The sequence below is a fragment of the Zootoca vivipara genome, chromosome 3, assembly GCF_963506605.1.
Source record: "Zootoca vivipara chromosome 3, rZooViv1.1, whole genome shotgun sequence".
In the NCBI taxonomy this organism is placed as follows: Eukaryota; Metazoa; Chordata; class Lepidosauria; order Squamata; family Lacertidae; genus Zootoca; species Zootoca vivipara.
The window spans coordinates 61,202,102-61,224,413 of NC_083278.1; the positions used below are offsets into that span (position 1 = coordinate 61,202,102).

Below are 22,312 nucleotides of genomic sequence, written 5' to 3' on the forward strand. Positions count from 1 at the left end.
GCGGGGCTTGACGCTTTGCGGCGGCTGCGCTACGGCGAAGAGGCGAAGGAGGCAGCGCCGAGCCCTTGCTTTCCGCGGACGCTGGGATGCTGCTGGCCGTGTGGGGCTTCCTCAAGCGCCACAAAAAGAAATGCTTCTTCCTGGGCGCCTTCGTGGGCGGTAAGTGGAGAAGACCCTTCGCCTTCCGCTCGCGTGTCCTCCTTGGTCTCCGCTTAGCCCTTCGCGAGGAAGGGGGCCTTTGGCTGGCTTTGCTTCTCATCCAGTGCCGGATTTACCTATAAGCTAAACAAGCTATAGTTTAGGGCCCCACTCTCTTGCCCCCCCCCCGGATGTACATTTCCATATTACAATTACATACAGCAACAGTGGCAAATTGCTTTAGATACCTATTAGGTCCATAAATTACCATATAGCATATATTCAACACAAAAAACAGTGACAGTTTGTCGTTGACAAAGGACAGCTGGACATATAAAAGGCCCCATTACCTTCAGTAGCTTAGGGCCTCATCAAACCTAAATCCAGCCCTGCCCCCCCATATGCTCCGCCTCTCCCCATTCACACACACACCTGCCTTGTTTCCTGAGATTGCCCCCCCCCCCAACACACATCTCCCAGCAGTAAGCCCTACTGTTTTTAGTGGGGCTTACTCCCAGGTAAGCATGGCTACTTACCCAAGCAATTATAGCACTGGGTGTCTGTGTGCGGTTCCTTATCTTTTTGACGTCTTGCCAGTTATAACACCAACAACCCTGCTAGGCAGGCCAGCGCTAGCATTCCTGCGTATTGTAAGGCAGGGGCTGAGGTCGAGAGAGGGCCACTCACGCCTGCTCTATGGTGGCCACACCCCTTCTCTCCCAGGCTGCGGCTCCTGCTGTTTCTCCTTCCATGTCTTTATTTCAGCTGATCTCCTGTGTCTTTTAGCCAGAATCCAGTGTGTCATCCCTCCTTTTTCCTGCATTGAAAAGTAAGTCCCCCACCCCCTAAGAAAAACTTTTTAAAGCTCAAAATTGCTGAAGGGGTTCGAGTTCAGGCATGTTCCTTATTCACTCATTTCAGATTATAGTTTGTCTTAATCTTTCCTAACACGTGCATGTATGGACTCATTCCTTCTTTTCAGATCAAAGTCTTTCTTTTTGCACAATCATCCTGTTATAACCAGCTCTTGGAGATATTTGCTCCCCACCCCCGATTTGTTTTTTGCTCTGTACTGGTGGGAAAACACTTTTCCCTTTATTGTGCTCTTCTGGATATATACATTTCATATTCTGATATGTTGTATTCTAAGTCATTAGAAGTTTATATTTCAAAATAGGGGAGTATGTGGCAGTAGCAGCCATTGCTTCATAACATACATTTGAAACTGCTATATATTCATTTGCCATGAATCATCTCAGTATTCATCACTACTTAACCAGAGGACTCTATTTCGATTATCAGTTTGCTAAAAATACTTAAATATTCTGTATAGTCAGCTATTTTATCTGATTGTGTGAAACTATTACCAAAAATTTTCTATCACGATCCATTGTAGATCATTTTTGCCTGAGAATGGGAAGACCGTCTGGAAATTAAGAACAGTTTTATTTAGCACATATGCTGTTTTGGTGATCCTGTACTGTGATGGGATCCAGCCTTACTTATGATCATTTAATCTAATTGAGAGAACTTGTTCTGGGTAACATTTATACAATTTCTACTGAAATCAAGGGAAAAATATATTCTAAAGCAGAAGAAACTGTTTGGTATTTTGTAAGCCCTAAATTATGCCTGTTCTAAAATACCTTTAATAGGAGTTTATGTACTTGGAAAATATGGACAGAAAAAAATGAAAGAAATCCAAGAAAGAGAAGCTGCAGAATACATTGCACAAGCACGAAGACAGTACCATTTTGAAAGTAACCAGAGGACTTGCAACATGACAGGTAAAGCAACAGCAGTCTTGGGATCAATTCAGGTCATACCATGGCTTTTGCTAACTATAGTGCACGTCACTTGCCTACTGTTGGTTCCTGTTTTCTCAGCACATATTAATTGCCATAGTTTCTGATGCCAATTTGACAACTGATCACTGAACCATGATTTGTCATGCCAAATCATAGTTAAACTTCCTTAACTATGGTTTGGTGTGTTGCCTAAACTGAAGTGGTCTTTTTTTATTGAGGTAATATAAACAGAACCACATAGTAGCTAGGATCAAAAAAATCGTGTGTCTAGCTTCGCATTTCCAGGGGGACTTGTGTTTTGTTAACAGCAGCCCCTTAAGTTGCATGGCAAACTACATTTAAAACTGATGAAGGACCATCTGTAGCCCAAGGTAAGTGGGGCTTTTATACCTAATTTTGTTTCATTTTCTGCACATTTTATGGGCTGATCTTATCCTGTGCATCTTTGTTAAACTCCTATTTTTAAAAGCAATCATATCCAAACTGAGCTTCCTTTACTCTAAAAGACTGAGATCATTTAGTCTCTATTCATAAAATTAGTTCTCTGATTGCGAAAATGCTCTTTGCACTTTGGCTTTGAATTCCTCCTTTTTGAACAGGGGTAACTAAAGCTGGAAAGAATAATATTAAAGGTGTCATTGTGCATACTTCCAGTTTGTGCTTTTTTTTTTGAAAAACAAAACAAATGATCCTTTTATTTATTTCCCAAAGACCAAGAGTTGGATTCAAACTTGCAGTTCTGTGAACGGAACAGCTTCCCCTGTTTCTGGGGATCCCTGGGGAACCCCTGGAAGGTTCTGAGATCCAGCAGATGCTTGGCTGGAGAAAGAGAAGGGGAGGCCGTTTTAGTCTATTCCCCCTATAGTTCACCACTTCCAGTGCTGTTCAGGAAGGAGTCCCAACACTCTAAAGCAGTTTCCCATGAGCTGCTATAGCAGGTGTGGGGAATCTTTAACTTTTCAGATGTTGCTAAACTACAATTTGCATCAGCCACAGCAAACATGGCCAATGACCAGGAATGTGGGAGTAGCAAACCACTGACATTTGGTGGACTAAATGCTCCTCACAGCTGTGCTAAAGAGAGAAGGAAGTATCAAAAGATACATACACATGTGATCAAACCCATTATTGAATAAATGATTTGTTTATGAGATTCTATGTAGGCTGGTTATGTTCCTAATCATTTGCTTTTCATTAATAGTCCTGTCAATGCTTCCAACATTAAGGGATGCTTTGATGTACCAACTGAATTCTGAGAGCCTCACTTCACTGCTGAAGGATAGGTAAGTGTGCTCTGTTGATTTGGTTTGAATGCCTATTCTTTATATTTGGGCTATAAGCGGAATGTGCATATGTAACTATCATGTAGGAAAATTATTCCCTGCAACCTGAATCTGTGCACTGCGAAAACCTTAGTATTTATGATGCATGTTCTATGAAACACGTAGAGGAAGCATAAAGTGAATTCCAGTGTGTTTCAGTTAGTTTGAAAAATGCCATTTGGAATATTATTTATGAAAGCCAGTTAGGGCTACATTTGTAAATTTCTTCAGAGCCTCAAATCCCCAGGCTTGGTTATTTATTTCTTCATTTTCCTCCAAGCATTTCCTCCCAAACAGTTTCAATGCTTGTTCATGCCATTTTCACTTTAATATAGACAGAAATTGAGCTTTCTTTCTACCAAGACCATTCATTTTAAATGTTTCCAATTTTGTGTTTTCTTAGACCAGCCAACAAATTAGAAATATGGGAAGATTTGAAGATTATAAGTAAGTTGAAAGGAATAATTATGCTCATGATCCAGTGAGCCTCTTTTTATGTATACACATAGCAGAGCTTCTGGTTTTTCTTCAAAATGCAGCTCTGGCCCAGCTCCAGTGCACGTTGCAGAACTATCAGACACGTGCTTCTTCAGAAGCAAGTGCTATTCTGTTCAATGAAGTTTACTACTAGCTCATTATGCATAGGATTGCAGCCTTACAGAGCATTCCTGTCTCCACCCCAATGGCTGCAGATGGTGTTGTCAGGATGGTATGTACTCGCCTCTCTACTGGCCTTCATTGCCAGAGGTAGGCAGGGGGGAAAGGCTCTGCTTTGGCAGAGGCCTCAGCTTTGCCTAGACATGCACTGAGCAAGTGGTTCCCAACCTTTTTGATATGGCAACACCCAAGCCCAAACTTACATGGCATAGTGACCATCAATTTATTGTCACATGAATTTTTGACCTTCCCAAGTGTTAAAATGTGGAAATTGAACCTTTCTAACACAAGTGTTAATGCAGCATTATAACATGCCAACAGAACAAAAAGTTATAAGATAAAGGATTACAAGCAATACTTATTTAGGGTTTGCTTACAAAGCCCGTGACCCACTTATACAGGTTTTGTGAGCCACTGGTTGGGAAACGCTGCACTAATCTCTCACCTGTGGTAGCCAGCAGAAAGCCCTAAAATGGGTACTAGCAGTTTGGGATCAATGGGACCCGACCCCCTCTTGAGATTATTCAGCTACACCAGCCTGGAGCTGATGTAGTGAAAATAATCTGTTCCACACTTTCCCAGTCCCTTGTTTGGATTACTTTGCCATGTTCTTGCAAGCCTAAGTAATAGGCTTGTAAAATTTGTCCTTGTTTGAGCTCATTGCATCTTAAGCTCTTGATTACCCAGAAGAAACACCTTTTTGAAGAAGACATGAAATGCAGATAGCTCCTCTAAATAAGCTCTAGAAAGTTATGTTTTCTGCACATAAAACCAGAACAGTTTTACTCTTATCCCATGTATACAATATTTATTACTCTGCATTACTTTAGATGACATGCTGACTATTAGCTATCTACTCTTTTTCATTTAGTATCATTCCTTTTTCTGTTTAAAGGTTTTACAAGAAGCATTGTAGCTGTTTATAGCACATGTATGCTTGTAGTTCTTCTACGAGTACAGTTAAATATTATTGGTGGATACATCTACCTGGATAATGCAGCAGTTTGCAAAAATGGAACAGTAAGTACATTCTTTGAGCAGTATATCAGTTATTGAAAAATTCATACGGTTGGCTGTAATTTGTAGAATCCTGTACATGGTATTATACTTACAGAAATCTAATTGACGTTAATTATATGCTGAGGATGAAATCCAGCATCACAAGTGAACTTTCTGCTTGCATGACAGTACTGCTCCTTCCTCTCCTCTCCCTGCACCCTCCCAAAAGCAGAGGGAGGAGTGAAATGAGAGATTCTGTTGCATATGTGGAAGTCCATTCTGCTAGCAGATGGGGCACGACTAGATATCATCCTCAATTTATGAGTATTGGAAGACTGGACTGATTTTCAAAGTGAATGATGCTAAAGATCAGAGATGATACTTCTTGAATTCCATTTTTGTGAACTCTCTGGCCCTTATAATAGGGGGGGGGATTCATCAATTTTGTTGGTGTTGAATAAGTTGACAGCACAGCAAAAAGGAAATAAATTTGCTGTTCCGTGCTTGTGTGGTTGTTCCCAGTGTTAGCTCTCATTTATAACGAGAGAGGATCTATAAGGCTTTTTAAAAAGAGAGATTTGAATTGTTCTGTCCTCTGTTGTTCTGTGTTTAAAGATGACTGAGGCTGTTAAGATCCAGGGTATCTTGAGAGTGGTGCCAGCAGCAGGAGAGCACAGAGAAGGCACAGGGAGGGAAATTCTGCATCCTGACTGGTTGTACAGACACGAGGATAAACACACTGTTCCATAAAGTAACAGAAACATTACAGAATGTTTTTTCTCCTTATAGACACCTCTAGCTCCCCCTGAAGTCCAACAACAATATTTATCAAGTATTCAGCACCTTCTAGGAGATGGTATGATATCTGTAAACCTCTTCCTACGTAGTGCCAATATTTGCAAAGTTTGAACAAATGGGTAGCTAGTCTTCAGTAACTTTTTCCTTTTGCCTTAGGTTTGACTGAATTAATTACTGTGGTTAAAAAAGCTGTGCAGGATGCATTTGGGAGGTAAAAAAAGGCTTTAAAAAAGTTATGATGTGTATTTTTAAAGTAATTCATTGGGATGCATTCATTTGATGTGATAAATAATGTTTAACTCCTTCCCCTTGCAGTGTTTCTCTCAAACATGCTCTTTCTCTCTTGGATTTGGACCAGAAGCTACAAAAAATTAGAAAGGTGATAGAACAACCTGGAGATGGGTCATCATCTGAAGACACTGGATCCCAGTCTCTGCTGTGTCATTACATGATGCCAGATGAAGAGAATCCATTAGCTACCCAGGTATTTTCATAGTATTGGGGGCAGGGAATCAAACCAAACCTGAAGATGTTGGGGGCAGGGCAGAAATTGGTTCTCGGTTAAAAAAAAAAAGTAGCAGAATTTAAACTTGAAACTCAAATCTTTTAGTTTGCTTCCATCTGAACCAGAACCAGACCTTCCCAAACAAAAAAGGTTCAACATAAATCAAGTAATCCTGTACATGCACTTGGAGCACTATCCAAGTTGCTTTTATGCTGTTGTTTGTCTTTTTAGGCCAGTGGACTTACAGAAGGAGATGTGGCTACTATTAAATTACTTAATGAGACAAGAGACATGTTGGACAGGTATGCAGCAAATGTTCTCTTTGGTAACTTAGGCTAAATAAACTTAAGAAAGGAAAATAGGAAACTCATTTTTTATCAGAGTGGAGAAATTGAGGGTGATTTTGCATAACAAAGTGTCTTACTTTAAAAACAAAAAAACCTTTCTCAAATGATTTGATTCTCCACTTCCCTTGTCCCTGTTTGAGCGAACCACAGTTTGCTGTTTTATCCAAACTGAAAAAATATAGCTTGCCTCTAAACTGGGGTTGAAACTCATTTTAATTACTGGCAAAGACGCAAACTTTGCTTCATACAGATGAGGATGGGGAATGAACTGGAGAAAGAAGTGCAGAGGAGGAACAAATAGACCTCTAGAAAATTCTTCCAGGCCCAGCCAGAGGCACCTGGAGGTGCCTGAAATGCCCCATTCCTAGTTTAGTGTTATGTTTGATCTAGCCTCGTATCCCCATCAGCAGAGTATCAGTTTTATTAAAATTACATTTTAAATGTTTTCCAAATTACGTTGGCATGTAGAGAGGGATTTATATATCTATTATAATTTGATTGATTTATTCCAGTCCAGATTTCAATAGAGTTTTGAGTTCATGCTTAAATAGAGGGTTCAGTCGATTATTGGACAACATGGCAGAATTCTTCAGACCCACCGAACAGGACTTATGCCATAGTAGTTCCATGAACAGGTAAACATCTTTAAACATGTTTTAATATAAATGCTTTCCAATGTAGAAGAATCTAAGTATAGTCAGAGTTTTACTTAGGTACTATTTCACTATTATCAGTTTCACCAAAAAATAGTTGAGGTTTCACCAAGATCACACAGCAATCCTGCTGAATGGATCGGTTTTAGGCTGAATTTTTAACAGAAACAATGTCTCAACATAGTTTGGACTGTGTTCTTCCAGCAAAATGTGTTCACCCTTTGTTTAATTATGAGATATTAGCCTTAAAATAACTAATATGTCTAGCAAGATTGAATGCTCACTCAGACTCACCAAGTTAATTTTCTTTTCAAATTATTTTTATTTAAAGTTCCTCTCCACTTCCTGAAAAACACACTGCACAAACTTCCTTATGGGAGACACTTGTTTTAACAAACATAAAGAGAGCCATTTTGAAAAGAGAAGTAAAAGAAGGCAGAATGCTTCCTTGTAATCAGGTGCAGTGTTGGCACTTTTGAATGGAAATGGGAGACAAACTCAGCTCCCCCACACCCTGAATCTTCATGCCGGTCATCAAATAAACCAACATGCATTGGCCAGTCAGGTGACCACCACGCATAGGAGCCAAGAAACTCCCATTCAGAAATGCAGCTACTACATAGTACCATATAGCTCAGTTGGCTAGAACATGGTGCTGATAGCAGGTAGCAGGTTTGATCCCCATATGGGACAGCTGCATATCCCTGCATTGCAGGGAGTTGGACTAGATGATCCTCAGGGTCCCTTCCATCGATTTTATGAATCTATGCCACCTACCCACAATGTCTAATCTGGACCAGGAGCCAGGCAGGGAGGGTGGCTGAATGTGTGTGTGTAGGCTGGAGAGCCTATGCAACTGGGTAGGGGTTGTGTGCTGCCTGCTCCCAACTGACAGGGAGGGAGTGGTAGCATGGGGTGGGCTGGTGATTGGCCCTTTTGAGCTTCTGGGGTTCAGTCAGTCCCCAACCTGGCTGAGCTTTTCCCCTGGGCAGGTATTAGGTGTTTACTATTCTTCTTCTGAATCTGTGTATTACAAAAGTAGCTAACAAGACAGACGTTAATGTTGTGTAATCACATCTCTTTTCCCACCTCCACCTCCAGTCTTTCTAGTGTCAGTCTTCCTTTAGCCAAGATAATTCCAATAATAAATGGGCAGATTCATTCAGTCTGCAGTGAAACACCTAGCCATTTTGTTCAGGTAAGAAGACCTTTTTCCTTTTCTTTTTTCTTAGTCTGTTATTTAATAGCTTTGCTGCACTTAGTTTTCAGGGTGTCTTATAAACAAAATTAAACAGTACAAATGGAGAGAAATCCAATTAAAATAATTTCACACCTAAACTATGAAAATGTAGGCCTGCCAGCCTGCTTTGTATTGTCATTAGTATATTTTTAAGACTATAAAAGTGCACTAAGCTCTGTACAAACAGTAAAGTTACATTATAACTTGTTGCTGTCATGTCTCACATCAAAATATTAATCAAAATATGAAGAAATATGCAGAGTTCAGATATGCACATTCTACACTGCATAAACACAGGAAGTGAGACTGCCAGGATGACACATTTTATTCTGAGTGGAAGTAGTAGAATCCATTCCCCTTTTTAGTTAGGCTTCCAGGTTGGTTATGGCTGAGGCCAGTGTCCCTGGTAGATGATCCACATATGTAAGATAGAACATTTCCCTCTTAACAGTTTTGGACTTCTCATCCTCTAACAGTGTGTGAAGTAATGTATCAAGCAATTCTGTTAACCAGGCTTGAAGTGTTAATGGGAGGGGGGGTTACTTGCTGATATTACGCATCTGCTTGTGTTAAAAAAGAGTTGCTGTATTTGCTAATGAACATTCTCTTTCCAGGACCTTCTAATGATGGAACAAGTGAAAGATTTTGCTGCTAATGTCTATGAAGCTTTCAGTACCCCTCAACAACTAGAGAAATGAACTGCACAGCGGGGAGTACATAAGATCCGTAGTGCCCAGTCCTGTGAATACTTCATTTGATAACGAATCTCATCAGAATGGTCCAAGATTATTAATCCCTGCAAAAAGAATGTCTTTTGAGAAAATCCAACACCTAGGTTTTATATTGATAGAGCCTACCAGACTTAAGTAAATTTAAGGGGGAGTATCATTACACTGCAAGCCTTTGTGTTGAGGCAGTCTCAGTTACAAATCACTTGTTTACAAAAAGCAGTGCAAAAATAATAATAATCTGCCTGCAGTAAGTCCTTCCCTGCCCCCATAAGAAGTACATCTGGCTTCAAAAGTGTGCAGGCAATGTCAGGCATCTGTCTGTCTTGACCCAGTGGGGAGGTGGTTATCTTTCCCCAGTCTCCCCTCAACTCAGAGACAGTGGTTGACCTATGAAATGAGTTCACAAATTGGCTGCAGCAGGTAACACATTAAGAATGGGGGCGGGGGAAGAGAACCACCACCACTGTACTCAGCACCTCTTCTCTTGGTGGCAGGGGGAGATCAGGAGTAGCTTGTCTCGGCACCAATCAGCTGTGAAGCAGGTTAGAACATGTCCCATGTGCAGTTGTAAGCCATGAGAGGTTTCACTCAAAAGCTGATCATACCATCTACTACTATGAAAAGGGGAGATGCAATCAAGCTTCCTTTACTCCCAGCTGTCTCTTCAACTTCTTACCTGCTAGCCTGAGTGAGTCTAAGAATGTGAGAAAAGGAGCAGGGTATGTGGCCTTCCGTGCTTTAGGCCGCTAGTTCCAAATGCATATATTTAGAACATGGTTATCTTCTGAACAATGTAATGCTGAGTGCTTACTCTACTGTTTCAGATTCAGAGTAGATGGTTCCTAGAAAATATGTTTATGCTGTTTGTAAATGGCTCCTGCTGTATACATTCATTTGTAAATATTTTTAATTGGAGTATCTGTTAAATATCTGACAATAAATTATTTTAACAAAGATTGTGTGTGGTAACTTGCAACATCCTAAAGCATGCCATTCAGTGATTTATTTGTCAATGCTTTAATTTTTGTATATAATAAAAAAGTTGTAACTTCAGCACAAAAAAGCATTCAACATAGTAGTAGTCTTGCTGTAGCTATACCTACTTATTCTGTAGCAAATTTATTCTATTAGATTGTAAGAGGGCCCCCTAGCAGCTTACAAGTTTCTCAAAAAAAAATATTGCAGTCAAATACAGTAATCACATTGCATTCAAGTAGAAGCAAGATTATTTTGGCAGTATTTCTTGTCCTTGTCCTTTTCCCTCTCTGGTTTGTAGCAGGAAACCACTCCCACCAAGCTCCTTTTGAGGCAAAGGAGTGGGACTGAGCAGCTAGAACTTGCCCAACCCATAACGAAAGCAAATACTTTCACACAGAGAAACTTTGGTTGTAAATCAACAAGGCGACTGGACTTCAACATTAATTTATCCTTATAGAACCTTAGCTGCTTTATTATTAAAGTGTTTCATCAAGATTACAATTACACAAAAATTTTAATTAGCAATATTTTTCTTTTTTTCAAGCACAAACGGCGAGATACCCAAAGAGGTGATAGCTTTAGAATCTTACCAGTCTGGTACTTAAGTAACTGAATGTACATATATCAAAATTTAAGAAGTGTATAACTGCAGGCCATTTCTCACTAATCAGAACTATGACCCAAGTCCTAATATATAATTTTATATTCAAAGAAAGTGTGATGGGGTAATATTGAGGTAGGTTATAGGACTGAGGAAACTGAAACCCAACTCCAGCGAAATGGAATCAAATATTACTGAAACCAATGGAAGAAGTTAAATTCACAGCTACTTACCACTTATCCCTACTGAAAGCAATCCTAAACACTTAACTTGAGCATAGTCCATCAAACATAGTACAGTGGTGCCTCGCTTAACGAATGCCCTGCTTAACGAAATTTCCGCTTAACGAAAGGATTTTTCGAGCGGAGCTTGCCTCGCTAGACGAATGTGTTTTACGAAAAATTCGTCTAGCGAATCGCGGTTTCCCATAGGAATGCATTGGAATTCAATTAATGCGTTCCTATGGGCAAAAAAAAAATCAAAAAAAATTCAATGCATTCCTATGGGATTCACTAGACGAATTTTTCGCTATAAGAAAAGACCCGTGGAACGAATTTCGTCTAGCGAGGCACCACTAGGACTGTTGCATAGACAATGGTAGGATTGTATTGTTTGTCATACTTAACTTTATCTGGATTTAAGACCTGCATTTAAAAAACAAACCAAGCCCTAACCACAAGCATCAAAGTTTGACTAACACGATTTTCAGTCAGATTCAACATTTCAGTTTTAGAATGTCTCATACTTTTTTGTCCATAAAGTTATTTGAGCACCAAATCTAACATTAGGCATGGCAGACTCCTCACCCCCCACTGCCACTGCCCTTGGTTGCTTTTTAAAGTCAAAATACTTTTCTTTTTTTAAAAGACACATAATAACTTTTCTGTTTAGTCTGTCTTTTGTGAGCCTCATAAGATGACTCTTCCCAAGGCCCATTCCTCGAGTGGTTTTGCCTGACTGGTCTATGTCCTTAAACTCTAGTAATCCCTCTTGCTTGTGTTGCTGGAGGATAGAGAGCAAGGTGTAAGTGAAAAAAGTAGCCTACTGTACAGTGTAAAATTCACTTTAATTGCTCACTTTTGCCTCTGGCTCAGCTCTGCACTGGCATTTGGTCCCTAGATTACCCCAAAGGACATGTATCCCTGAGACTAAAAATAATTCATCACTTCACTCTGTGGTTTACTTGCACTTCCTGCCTAATTGTGGTAGATTCTGCCTAATTTCATAGGTCCTCTTTTCAAAAGCTGAAGGAGGAACAAGATCAGTGCATGAATCTCCTTCCTATAGATTATTTCAGATACATATCTCCTATCACCTCAGAAGTAAGCCATGGTGAGTGACCTCTGATTATTCACCAGAAGAAGAAGAAGAGAACCAGTCATAATAACTAAAAGTGAAAGATGTCTGTTGCTAATAGACATTAGTTAGCTGCAGAGTCCAGCCCCACTGATATGGAAATATAGTGAATGGCAATTGAGGTGTGACTACCATCATTCCCTTTTCCCCCATGGAAGTCCATGGCAATGGCTCTTCATATCCAATCAGCTTAACCTGAAACAGAAAAGCTTTTATTATTATTATTTAAATTTTTAATTATTCTTTATTAAACAGTAATAATTTTACAGAGGAAAAAAGAAATATCAAATCAAATACAAATCAAATATGTATAACATATAAAAAGAACAAAGGAGGAGTGTTGAAGGAGCAGCAGGGAGAAAGCCAAACCTCAGTGCTCCTCCGTCCCGTCCCTTCAGTGGCAGGGGAGGGGAGGGGGGGAGGTTAAACCCAGCCTTAAAATGGACCCCTTTGACTCTCCACTCCCACGGGTACTACTGGTGGCAGAAGTGGGCCTGTGGGGGGAAGAGGATGAAGGGACAGAACTTATACTGTATGTTTTGTTTGTTTTGTCTGTATTAAAATTAATAAAAATTATTATAAAAAAGAACAAAGAAGGAAAAGTAATAATAGTAATAATAGTAACATAAAAACAAAGGAAAAAACCCCTCCACCCTGTGATGACTTCCAGCCTTTTCTCTATTTTGGTTTCTATAGCCAAAGTTCTCTGTATACCTTTTTACATGTTTCCTTCCATTTTTGTTTGAATCACTTGGGCCCTTCACCTGTCTGCTAAGAGGTTAGTGTTTTCCACATGGTCTGCCATATAATCGTTAAATTTACTCCAATCTTTACCAATTTTCTGTTCTGATATTTCTTTGCTTTCTCCTATTTTTTTCACCATATTTTGATATCTTGACAGTTTAATTTGCCAATCCTCTATTTTCGGAATTATTTCACTTTTCCAATTTTTGGTGATAAGGAGCTTTTATTAAATGGGAGAAGCCGTTCAAAGAGATGCTGACTCTTAAGATCTTGCACTTAAAGTCTCTGTCTCCAGATGAGAATAGCCATAGTCGGGAATTAATGGATGTTAAACAACGACATTGACTAGCCTTGTAAACTAATCTATTAAGGGTGCTATATGCTTTGCTGTAATGCATTTCATGTTCTTTCTAGTCCTGAAATTCTTTAAGAGAAATCATACAGAAGTCATAAAAATCGGCAAATATTCCTTACCTCTGTCTTTCCGGTAACGCCTTTTGGTTCCCCAAGCATCAGAGTTCCTGAAGATGGCCAGTTAAGGAAAATGGCATACAGAATGTCTTCTTTTGGCTTGAATGTATACCTAGTAGGAGTTAACAAACGAAGAATCATTTTTTCTAAAGATCGCAGGTGAAACTACCTAATCTACAAACAATTTGGGACCCCCGTCAGCAAAGCTATTTAGTAACCATGGCAAATACTGCACACCCCAGAAGTGTGTTGTTATTTTAAACCACCTCCTTTTTCTAGGAGGAGAAGGCCCAATAGTTTAGAAATAGTAATCCCACACATCATACGGAAGACAAAACTAGATAGCTTAGTCAAAATGATTAACCGTGTGTGTGAGAGAGTTTTAATGAAATAGCAGCTATGGGGGAAGAGGGTGATTCTGATCAAGACCGCAGCATTTTGGGGGAGGATTTGCTCTTGTCCATTGTATAGTTTGGATCTAGATTGCACCCTACCTTAGATGCTATTTTCAACAGAAGGGGAGCTCCCATTGATACCAATGGAACTTTCCTCCTGGAGTTAACAGCAGCTGCAACAGAGGCAGGGGGTGTTTCAATCTGGATCAAGATCAAAGTGTTAAAAGTCTCCCTGCACAAATGCCACAGTCCTGATTGGGTTCTCCCCGATTCAGTTACATCATACCTAGCTTGTGAAGGGAGTCAAATGAGGGGAAAGTGAAATATAGCCAAGATAGCAGAACAATAACAAAAGTAAACTTAACATTGGTACAGTACTTCCTGCATTTTTGCTTCACGGACTTACCATACTCCTGGTGTGGCACTGTCATTCTGAGCCCTCCAAGGTTTAGTGCTGAAAATGGCTTCCCCATTGAGGGCCAGCCATGACCCCATTTGCTTCAAGCGCTCCTCCAAAATAACAGGAATGCGACCATCGTGGGTGGGCCCGATGTTCAACAAGAGATTTCCTCCACATGACACTGTTTCTACAAGTTGCTGAAATTATATAGGGAGAGGAGCAATGAAAAGCCACACTGGGTTTGGCATTTCCAACATAGCTGTCCAGCGTTTGATATGACATATTTATATAGGTTGTTAAGCCTAAATTCATGCTTCTGTTATAACACTCAGAATCTTGTTGTAGGTTCAAAGAAAGTTTAACTCATGGATGGGGAAACTGTGGCCCTTCAGATGACATACCCCATCAGCCCCAGCTAAACGTCCAATTGTCAGGGTTGATGGGAGCATCAACAACATCTGGAGGGAGACAAGTCCCCCTAACACTTGTCTAGCTCTTCAACTGGAAGTGCTCCTTCTGGGAATCAACACGGGCGTTTCATTAGTGGGCTCCTTAGTACTGTACTTTTTTTGTGGCCACTAGCCCTTTAAAATGAGAAACAAACACTAAACTCTTGCACAATTATTTATTGATTTATTTATCTATCCATCCCACCCTTCCTCCCAAAGGAGCCCAGGATCCGCAATAATTTTTAAAAAGCATTCTAAAACATTTAAAATTATTCTAAAGAAAGTTACAATTATAAACATTGTTTCCTCTAGTGAACTCAGGGTTGCCAGGAGCGGTATCTGAAAGAATGCAAGAATGACAGCCCCAGATTCTGTATCGTTTTACCTTTACAAGCTCTTCAATTGTTAGGTAGTCACTCAACTGTGCATTCCTCCGGTATCCCCATGAATTTTTGTCTATCGTCATACAGTTTTCCCACTTATGGGGCAGAAGGTGTCCTGGGTTATAACGATCGGCACACGTGTAATACCCTCCATGTTTACAAATGCAGCCAGCTCCCCAGCGATCATTTGTTACAACCATGTCCCGAACAGGGCTGTGGAGGGGAGAATATATTGTTCAGATATAGTGCTATATTTTAACAGGAAGCTCAGTAGATTCAATATAAGCACTTTACTATTATCGAATGCTTCCTAATAGGTAGGACTTTAAAAAAAACAACTGATGCACTGGTACACTCTCTGTGCATTTTCTTTTAAATCAAATATTTTAACCTAGCTGATTATGCACTTCTGGGTGTTTAAAAACAGCTAACACTTGAGGATACTATACAAAACCACAACCTCATCGTTTCTGCTCTAGCATGCTACACTTGTGGGGACTCTACATATATTCCCATAAGTGCCTTGGAAATATCGAAAGTCTTTTCTAACTTAGAAATGCCAGTTTCTTAAAAATGCCAGTCCACTTCAAGCACCAAGACTTTTGCACTAGGTTTTTTTTAAGAGTGCCAATCCTCTTTTTATGGGTATTTGCTACTGGAACTTTTGGGGGGCCCCAAGGGATGTCATTGACACAGTACCTCAGCTGTGGCTTCAAAATGTATATGTGTTCTAATCATCACCTGGAAGAAGACTATTTTATCACCCCTGCAAGGTAATAGCATTTTGTATTTTTACATTTCACTTGGCATCTGGCAATGTCCCAGAAAGTGCCCAAAAGGCTAAGGTTGTCTTCCTAAAAATGCTGATGGCTGGCAAGCATGAAGTGCCAAAAGCTGTTCCAGTCTGCCACATCTCAGCAGTAATAAGGTAACACACTGTCAGGGAGCCACTTTTATTGGGGTTTCTTAATTCTGAAGACGGAAAAAAGGTGGGGACAGGAACTACACTTGTTTGGTGACATGTGGGATATTTAGCGTTCCCTGTTGTCCTCCATACAACAGAATAAAAAAAGCAACCTGGGCTTCCCAAGTATTCCTGGAAGATGGCAGCAGCAGTGCATTTTCTTGCATTTCCTTTATGGATGATGCAGATATGTCACACAAGCCCCATCCAGAATCAATATACATATACATATACATATACATATACATATACATATACATATACATATACATATACACTCAATGCAAGGTTGCAACTACAACTAATCCAGAATGCGGCAGCTAGACTGGTGACTGGGAGCGGCCGCCGAGACCACATAACACCGGTCCTGAAAGACCTACATTGGCTCCCAGTACGTTTCCGAGCACAATTCAAAGTGTTGGTGTTGACCTTTAAAGCCCTAAACGGCCTCGGTCCGGTATACCTGAAGGAGCGTCTCCACCCCCATCGTTCTGCCCGGACACTGAGGTCCAGCTCCGAGGGCCTTCTGGCGGTTCCCTCACTACGAGAAGCCAAGTTACAGGGAACCAGGCAGAGGGCCTTCTCGGTAGTGGCACCCACCCTGTGGAATGCCCTCCCACTAGAGGTCAAAGAGAACAACAATTACCAGACCTTTAGAAGGCATCTCAAGGCAGCCCTGTTTAGGGAAGCTTTTAATGTTTGATGGATTTCTGTATTTTAGAATTTCTGTTTTGTTGGAAGCCGCCCAGAGTGGCTGGGGGAACCCGGCCTGATGGGCGGGGTATAAATAATAAATATATTATTATTATTATTATTATTATTATTATTATTATTATTATTATTATCATCATCATCATCATTGCCAATATGCACTTATTTAGGCATGTTCACTATCCTTAAGTACTTGCAGTAGAGGGAAAAGGAGTAAAATAAAAATGGAACAGAGAGAAAGAACATTGGACATTAACAGTATACTGAGCATGAGCCTATTTGTACCTGCAGAAAACCAACACCATGCACTGAATATGATGGTGTGCTGAAACACTTGTGCAGAGGGAGGGAGGGAGGGAGAAATATTAAATACCAGTGAAATCATGACAAAGCAAAATGGAGTCACAAGCACAAATTCTGAAATGTCAGAGTTCTTCTCTACAACAAAACAAAAGAAAAATTAATGTGAGACCAAGGACAGGATGGGACAATAACAGAGGGGGGAAAGGGGAAACTGTTCATAACTAATTCATGCGTGTGTGTTCTAAAGACACCTGTTTAGGACTCAGGTTGCCTACTGATAAAATGAATTTCATTTTGACAAATGATGCAATCCTGTACCTACTTACCTGAATTCAAATGGGCTTTCTTCTCAGTAGACATGCATAGGATTTTGCTGTTAATCATCTGAAGTACTTACTCAAATAAATATAACACATATTTGCATAAAACCAAAATCTCAACAGCAGGGCCTTTTTGAGAATGTGTAAGCTATTTCACATTTTCAACAAAAGCTGCCATGTGTTTTTGTTTTGTTTTTTAATATTTTCCATCCTCTATTTACAGGCACACCAGAAAGAAACCAGCTTCAAAAAATAAGCAGTTGATCAATCAACTGGCAGTTCTTTAGCTATCAGAAAGTCCTATTACACCAAAAGGAAATCCTGTGGTCTATCTAAACTATTAAAAATAGGCCAATCTTTACGATTTTCTTGAAATGCTTAAACAACATTTTCAAATCATTTTCTAAGCAACTTCGGGCCTTCCTCTACATCTGCCACTGGACACACACATCCCGCCCGCAACTCATTGGAGATGTGACTTCCAACAACATATGAAGAATCAGTGGTAAAGGACTCCTGGCTGCAGAACAGTAGAGAATGCGTCAGACTGAGTTGCATTTAGACCAGTCCTCACCAACCTTGAGTTTCCACAAGCTGTTGTAGATTATGTGGGCTGCTATCCAAGAACATCTGGGGGCTCAAGGTTAAGAAAGGCTGGTTTACTTCAGCCTTTGCTAAACTGATGTCCTCCAGATGTTTCAGACTACCATACTTCCTGACCACCCTGGTTCGCTTTAGTTCAAAACATCTGAAGGCCATCAGGTTGAAGGCGGCTGGTTTAGACAAATGCTTCCAGCAGAATTGGGTCAAATATCATCAAGACTTCAAGTATTTGAAATGAAGAAGTCAGGGCACTGGGTTATAAATGTCACTAAACTACTGAAGAAGAAAACTGCACTCGTCCAGGACTCCTAAGCTGTGAAACTACAAGTCCGAAATCACAGGCACCTGCAATGACAGCCACATTCCAAAACCACAAGGAACTAGTACCGGTATGAAGTACCCCATTCTCTCTCAATATCTTATTTAGGTAAGTATATTAGAATTTGTTACCATGAAATGATTAATCAACAGTTAAATCCTACGCATGTTCACTCAGAAGTCAGTTTAGTGGGACTTACTCCTAAGAAACTGTTTGTACATGCATCAGCCTGAAGCAATGAGTTGCACAAAATGCTATGAAAAAGCTGTTAGGGAATAAGTTTCTTACAAATATTAATACTGAATGCATTATTTCAAGGGTGGGGAATGGTGAAATGGACGCACCTGTCATTATAAAGCCAAGCTAGGAAGCCAGTGCTGTTCCAGTAAGTGTCTGGGGCACCCCCATCTCCATCTGACCACAGAATCTCTGGGTGGTACATGTTCACAATCTCATACAACTCTGGGAGTGACTTGGCACTTGGGAATCGGTTTTTTAGGAACCCAGTAGAGGCATCATCAAGGAAGAGAGGATTGAACCATTCAAACAGTGAGTGATAGAGTCCAAAGTGTAAGACCGTTCTACTTCTAATGGATGATGCTAATTCAGCCACAATGTCCCGTTTGGGTCCAACATCAACAGCATTCCAAGCCCAAGAATATTTAGATCCCCACAATGTAAAACCTAGGAAACGAATGTTAGGATTAATAAAATAATTATAATTGTAAATGTAAATATATCACGTGCCTTTATTTTGCATTCTTGTTTAACCTAATGCTTCCGAACCAGTTGCTGGAAGCCTCAGGAGGGAAGAGGGCTCTTGTGCTCAGCTCCTACTTGCAGGTTTCAAACAGGTATCTGATTGGCCACTGTGAGAACAGGATGCTGGACTAGATGGGCCACTGGCCTGATCCAACTGGCTTGTATGTTCTTTAACTAAAGCTCCAAATTAAATTAGCTGTTTTATGGAGTACAGTCTGCCAGCCGTTGCTGTTGGGAATGGACAGCCAAGTGGGAGGCTGGGCAGGTAGGCAGATGCCGCACTGATCTTTCTTGTGCTTGCCGTGTGCAATGCCTGCCTGGGAGCTGAGTGCCCAGTGCTGAATAGGAGCCTTTCCGCCATGCAGGCCTAGTGGCAGCCACTGCTGCCTCTCAAGGTGAGTAAGATGCTGGCCTCACCACCTTTGGTCAGTCTCCATCGGGCTGCTAAGGCTGGGGGAAATCTCTTCCCAGGCCCCTGTGGGGCAGAGTGAGAAGACACCTCTCTTTGGGATGGCTCAAAGACCAGGGGCAGCTGTGACTGCTGCTCAGAGGACTCCCAAGGAGAAGAGAGCAGGCTGAGGGAACACTCCACAAGGGAGTATTCGAAAACTGGTGAGGGACTGGCGGCTCTGAATGCAAGGGGTGACATAACTGAGCTTGACACTTGGAGAGCCGCAGAAAGAATGTAGTTGGCCAAGGGAGCCGTGGACTCAAAATGGTTGAAAACCTCTGTATCTAAGCAGCTGAATGAGGAAGCCCCACCCAGGCTTTTTGTCTGCTGAAACAAACCAAACAACTGAGCTCAGAAAGAAATACATTCAAGTTTACCTTCATGGTGCTTTGAAGTCAAGACAACATATTTGGCACCTGATGCTTTCAAAATGTCTGCCCACTGGTTGGCATCAAAAAACTCTGCTGTAAACAAAGGGCCAAAATCTTCGTAACTGAAACCAGGAGGATAGTTGCTCTTCATAAAGTTTACATAGGGCTCTCTCTTTTCTTTCCGCCAATACCACCTACAAAGGAAACAAACAAGCCCATTGTACCTGCACACACAAAGGCAGAAGCATTCAGAAGTTCCCAAACAACAGATTCAAACATGTTCTGGAGTATATTCCTGTAGCTGTCCTAATCATGGGGCATTTAGGAAATACAAGAAGCTGCTTTGTACCAAATCATAGGCCTACCATTGGTCCATCTAGCTCAGCAATGGCTACAATGACAGCAGCCGTCTAGGATTTCTGAAGTAGAATCTTTCCCAGCTCTACCTGGAGATGTAGGACTGAACCTGAGACCTTCTGCATACAAGGCAGAAGTTCTAGAACTGACCTATGGATCTTCCCCATGTGAAGCAGGTTGCATAATTAGTGAATTAGTGAATGCAAGAGTAGAAGTCAGTATTTAAGGCAGAACTGGATACAAATGGAGTTTCAGGGTGCAAATGCTTCTCTAGTCTCTTTAATGCAAATCGGGTTCTAGGTTTCTCATGCACACTGCAAGTGATGCTTAAACCATTTTCACACACAGGGCTAAAAAGCACATTTGAGCCCCCCCCTCTTTTCTTTCTTTCTTTTAATAGGGTTTTATAAACAAGAATAATGTTATACAAACAAGTATACAAGTCTTCTCATGTCATTTGTATATCATAAATATAGTATAGTAAATGTGGAAAAATATCTACAACATGTTTCATTATTAGTGATCAATGTATAAGTTCATTGATCATTATTAGTGATCAATGTATAAACAATTAGCAAGGAGAAAAAAGAAAGGGAAAGGGGGAAGGGGGAGTGGTGAGTGGGTGGGGTTGGGTGGTTATGCTTCTATTATTCTACTTAAAGCCTCTCTCTCATACTATTTATGCCACACACATGGAGTGAATAAAAATCAACTGCACATCCTAATCATTATAAGTTTTGCTTTGTCGATGGACATAAAGTCCAAACCAATATAAGCCACTTGTGTGAAAATGCTCCTTGCCCTGGAGCTTGTTTGCAGCTTTAGAACTCAAGTCACTTCTCATACAGCCTGTTTATTGCGCACTCATCTCCATTTATTCAGGGAGCAGGGAGACTACAAATCTTCCAGTGTTCACTGAGCATGCAACTCTTGCGTGGAGGTTATGCGAAGTCATGATGGGCAACTGTTTGGCTGCTCCTCAAATTCAGTTCATTAGTGAAGGTGCAGGATTCCCCAAGGGTTCATCCTTAGCGCCCCCCCCCACTTACATGAAGCAATACCTCTAAGTATGGGCAGAGTAGCTTTCACTGAATAGATAGAGCCCACCTACCTTAGAGGTAAAATGGCAGGGCTTCCGACTTCGTCCCTCTCTAGCACACGGCTGAGTCTGAGGAGCACAGCATAGGAGCCAACCCCTAGGGGCCAATATAATTTTGGGCTCCCCAATAAAATATTTGAGGGGGCCAGGGCAGGCCCCCCAAGATTGATGGACAATTGGGCATTGCCATTCAAATGGTGTAGGTGCACTATGTCTTGTGAGCCATTATGCGGGACGAGGCTGACCTGCCCCCCCCCCTCCAATATTTTATTCAAGTTGGTACCCCAGGGAGGCAGCGACCCTCCTTGGCCGTCTTCCAGGGCGACAGATTTCCCACCCGAAGGGAATCGGCCGGCACGATGCGCTCGGGAAGAAGAGGGGTGGGCAAGGTTAAAGAGCTTGAGCAGTGGGTGGGTGGGGAGCCTCACCAAAACCACTCGCTGCCAAAGCTTGGCACCGAGAAGATGCCCCAGTGAATAAAAATGCCGAACTTGACTTCATCAAACCAGGCGGGGAGAGGCCGGGAGTCCAGCGACTCCCACGTGGGGTCGTAGAGAGCAGCATCTCCGGGAGAGGGCAGCTGCAAGCAGAGCAGGAGCTGGATCAGCCCCAGAGGAGCCGCTGGGGAGCGAAGGATGGAGGTGTGCGCCGGCGGAGACATCAGGCAGCAGCAGCAGCAGCCCCTGGCTAAGGTCCTCCTTTCCTTTCTGCGCCTTGTCTTCGCGGGACTGCGGTCAGCTGACCGAGCACCGACCGCGGGGGCGAGGCAGTGCTGCTTCCGCTTCTTGCGAGGTCTGGGTCTTTCTCATTTGCTTTCTCGTCTTCCGGCAGACCAAAATAGTGACTCGCCTTTGGCCGAGTTTGATTTTCCGCTCTGGCCTCCGAACAGGAAGTCGTTTCTGGGAGATGCGTCCTGAGATCGGGTCGAGCTTCTAACCTCGCAGGTGCTTCTCAAATCAGTGGGGCTTCCTGCTGCAAGTAAAACAAAAACTGGGGATCGTTTGCCAGCCTTTATTGCAAGCATCGGCTGTGGTTGAGCAGGCACAGAAGTCCACAGAGCATCAGAAGCTATGCACA

The 22,312-nt window shown here is 41.5% G+C and overlaps 2 protein-coding genes across 2 annotated transcripts; one reads left to right on the forward strand and one right to left on the reverse strand.

Annotated features, from left to right (window-relative positions):
- The first annotated feature begins 27 nt into the window (after nt 1-27).
- On the forward strand, nt 28-10,152 carry PEX3 (peroxisomal biogenesis factor 3). The gene is made up of 12 exons (XM_035108841.2): nt 28-159; nt 1,794-1,925; nt 3,148-3,229; nt 3,672-3,715; nt 4,821-4,945; nt 5,714-5,780; nt 5,879-5,933; nt 6,038-6,206; nt 6,459-6,529; nt 7,087-7,209; nt 8,329-8,425; nt 9,082-10,152. Exons 1-12 carry the CDS (start codon nt 87-89, stop codon nt 9,163-9,165), a joined length of 1,122 nt encoding a protein of 373 aa, XP_034964732.2. The 5' UTR covers nt 28-86; the 3' UTR covers nt 9,166-10,152.
- Nucleotides 10,153-10,320: 168 nt separating this feature from the next.
- On the reverse strand, nt 10,321-22,312 carry FUCA2 (alpha-L-fucosidase 2). The gene is made up of 7 exons (XM_035108837.2): nt 21,664-22,312; nt 19,786-19,973; nt 18,540-18,879; nt 14,978-15,188; nt 14,150-14,340; nt 13,352-13,460; nt 10,321-12,328 (listed from the first exon to the last, which is right to left on the reverse strand). The coding sequence occupies exons 1-7, from the start codon at nt 21,894-21,896 to the stop codon at nt 12,188-12,190; spliced, it is 1,413 nt and encodes a 470-aa protein (XP_034964728.2). The 5' UTR covers nt 21,897-22,312; the 3' UTR covers nt 10,321-12,187.

What these genes read in the sequence shown, in the direction of transcription:
- PEX3 (XM_035108841.2), top strand. Translation starts at nt 87, where the DNA reads ATGCTGCTGGCCGTGTGGGGCTTCCTCAAGCGCCACAAAAAGAAATGC. An exon ending in GAGGACTTGCAACATGACAG is followed by an intron (nt 1,926 to 3,147) that starts GTAAAGCAACAG and finishes TTTCATTAATAG; the next exon opens with TCCTGTCAATGCTTCCAACA. An exon ending in GTGCAGGATGCATTTGGGAG is followed by an intron (nt 5,934 to 6,037) that starts GTAAAAAAAGGC and finishes TTCCCCTTGCAG; the next exon opens with TGTTTCTCTCAAACATGCTC.
- FUCA2 (XM_035108837.2), bottom strand. Translation starts at nt 21,896, where the DNA reads ATGTCTCCGCCGGCGCACACCTCCATCCTTCGCTCCCCAGCGGCTCCT. An exon ending in GACTTCAAAGCACCATGAAG is followed by an intron (nt 18,880 to 19,785) that starts GTAAACTTGAAT and finishes TTCGTTTCCTAG; the next exon opens with GTTTTACATTGTGGGGATCT. An exon ending in AGTGCCACACCAGGAGTATG is followed by an intron (nt 13,461 to 14,149) that starts GTAAGTCCGTGA and finishes AACTCCTACTAG; the next exon opens with GTATACATTCAAGCCAAAAG.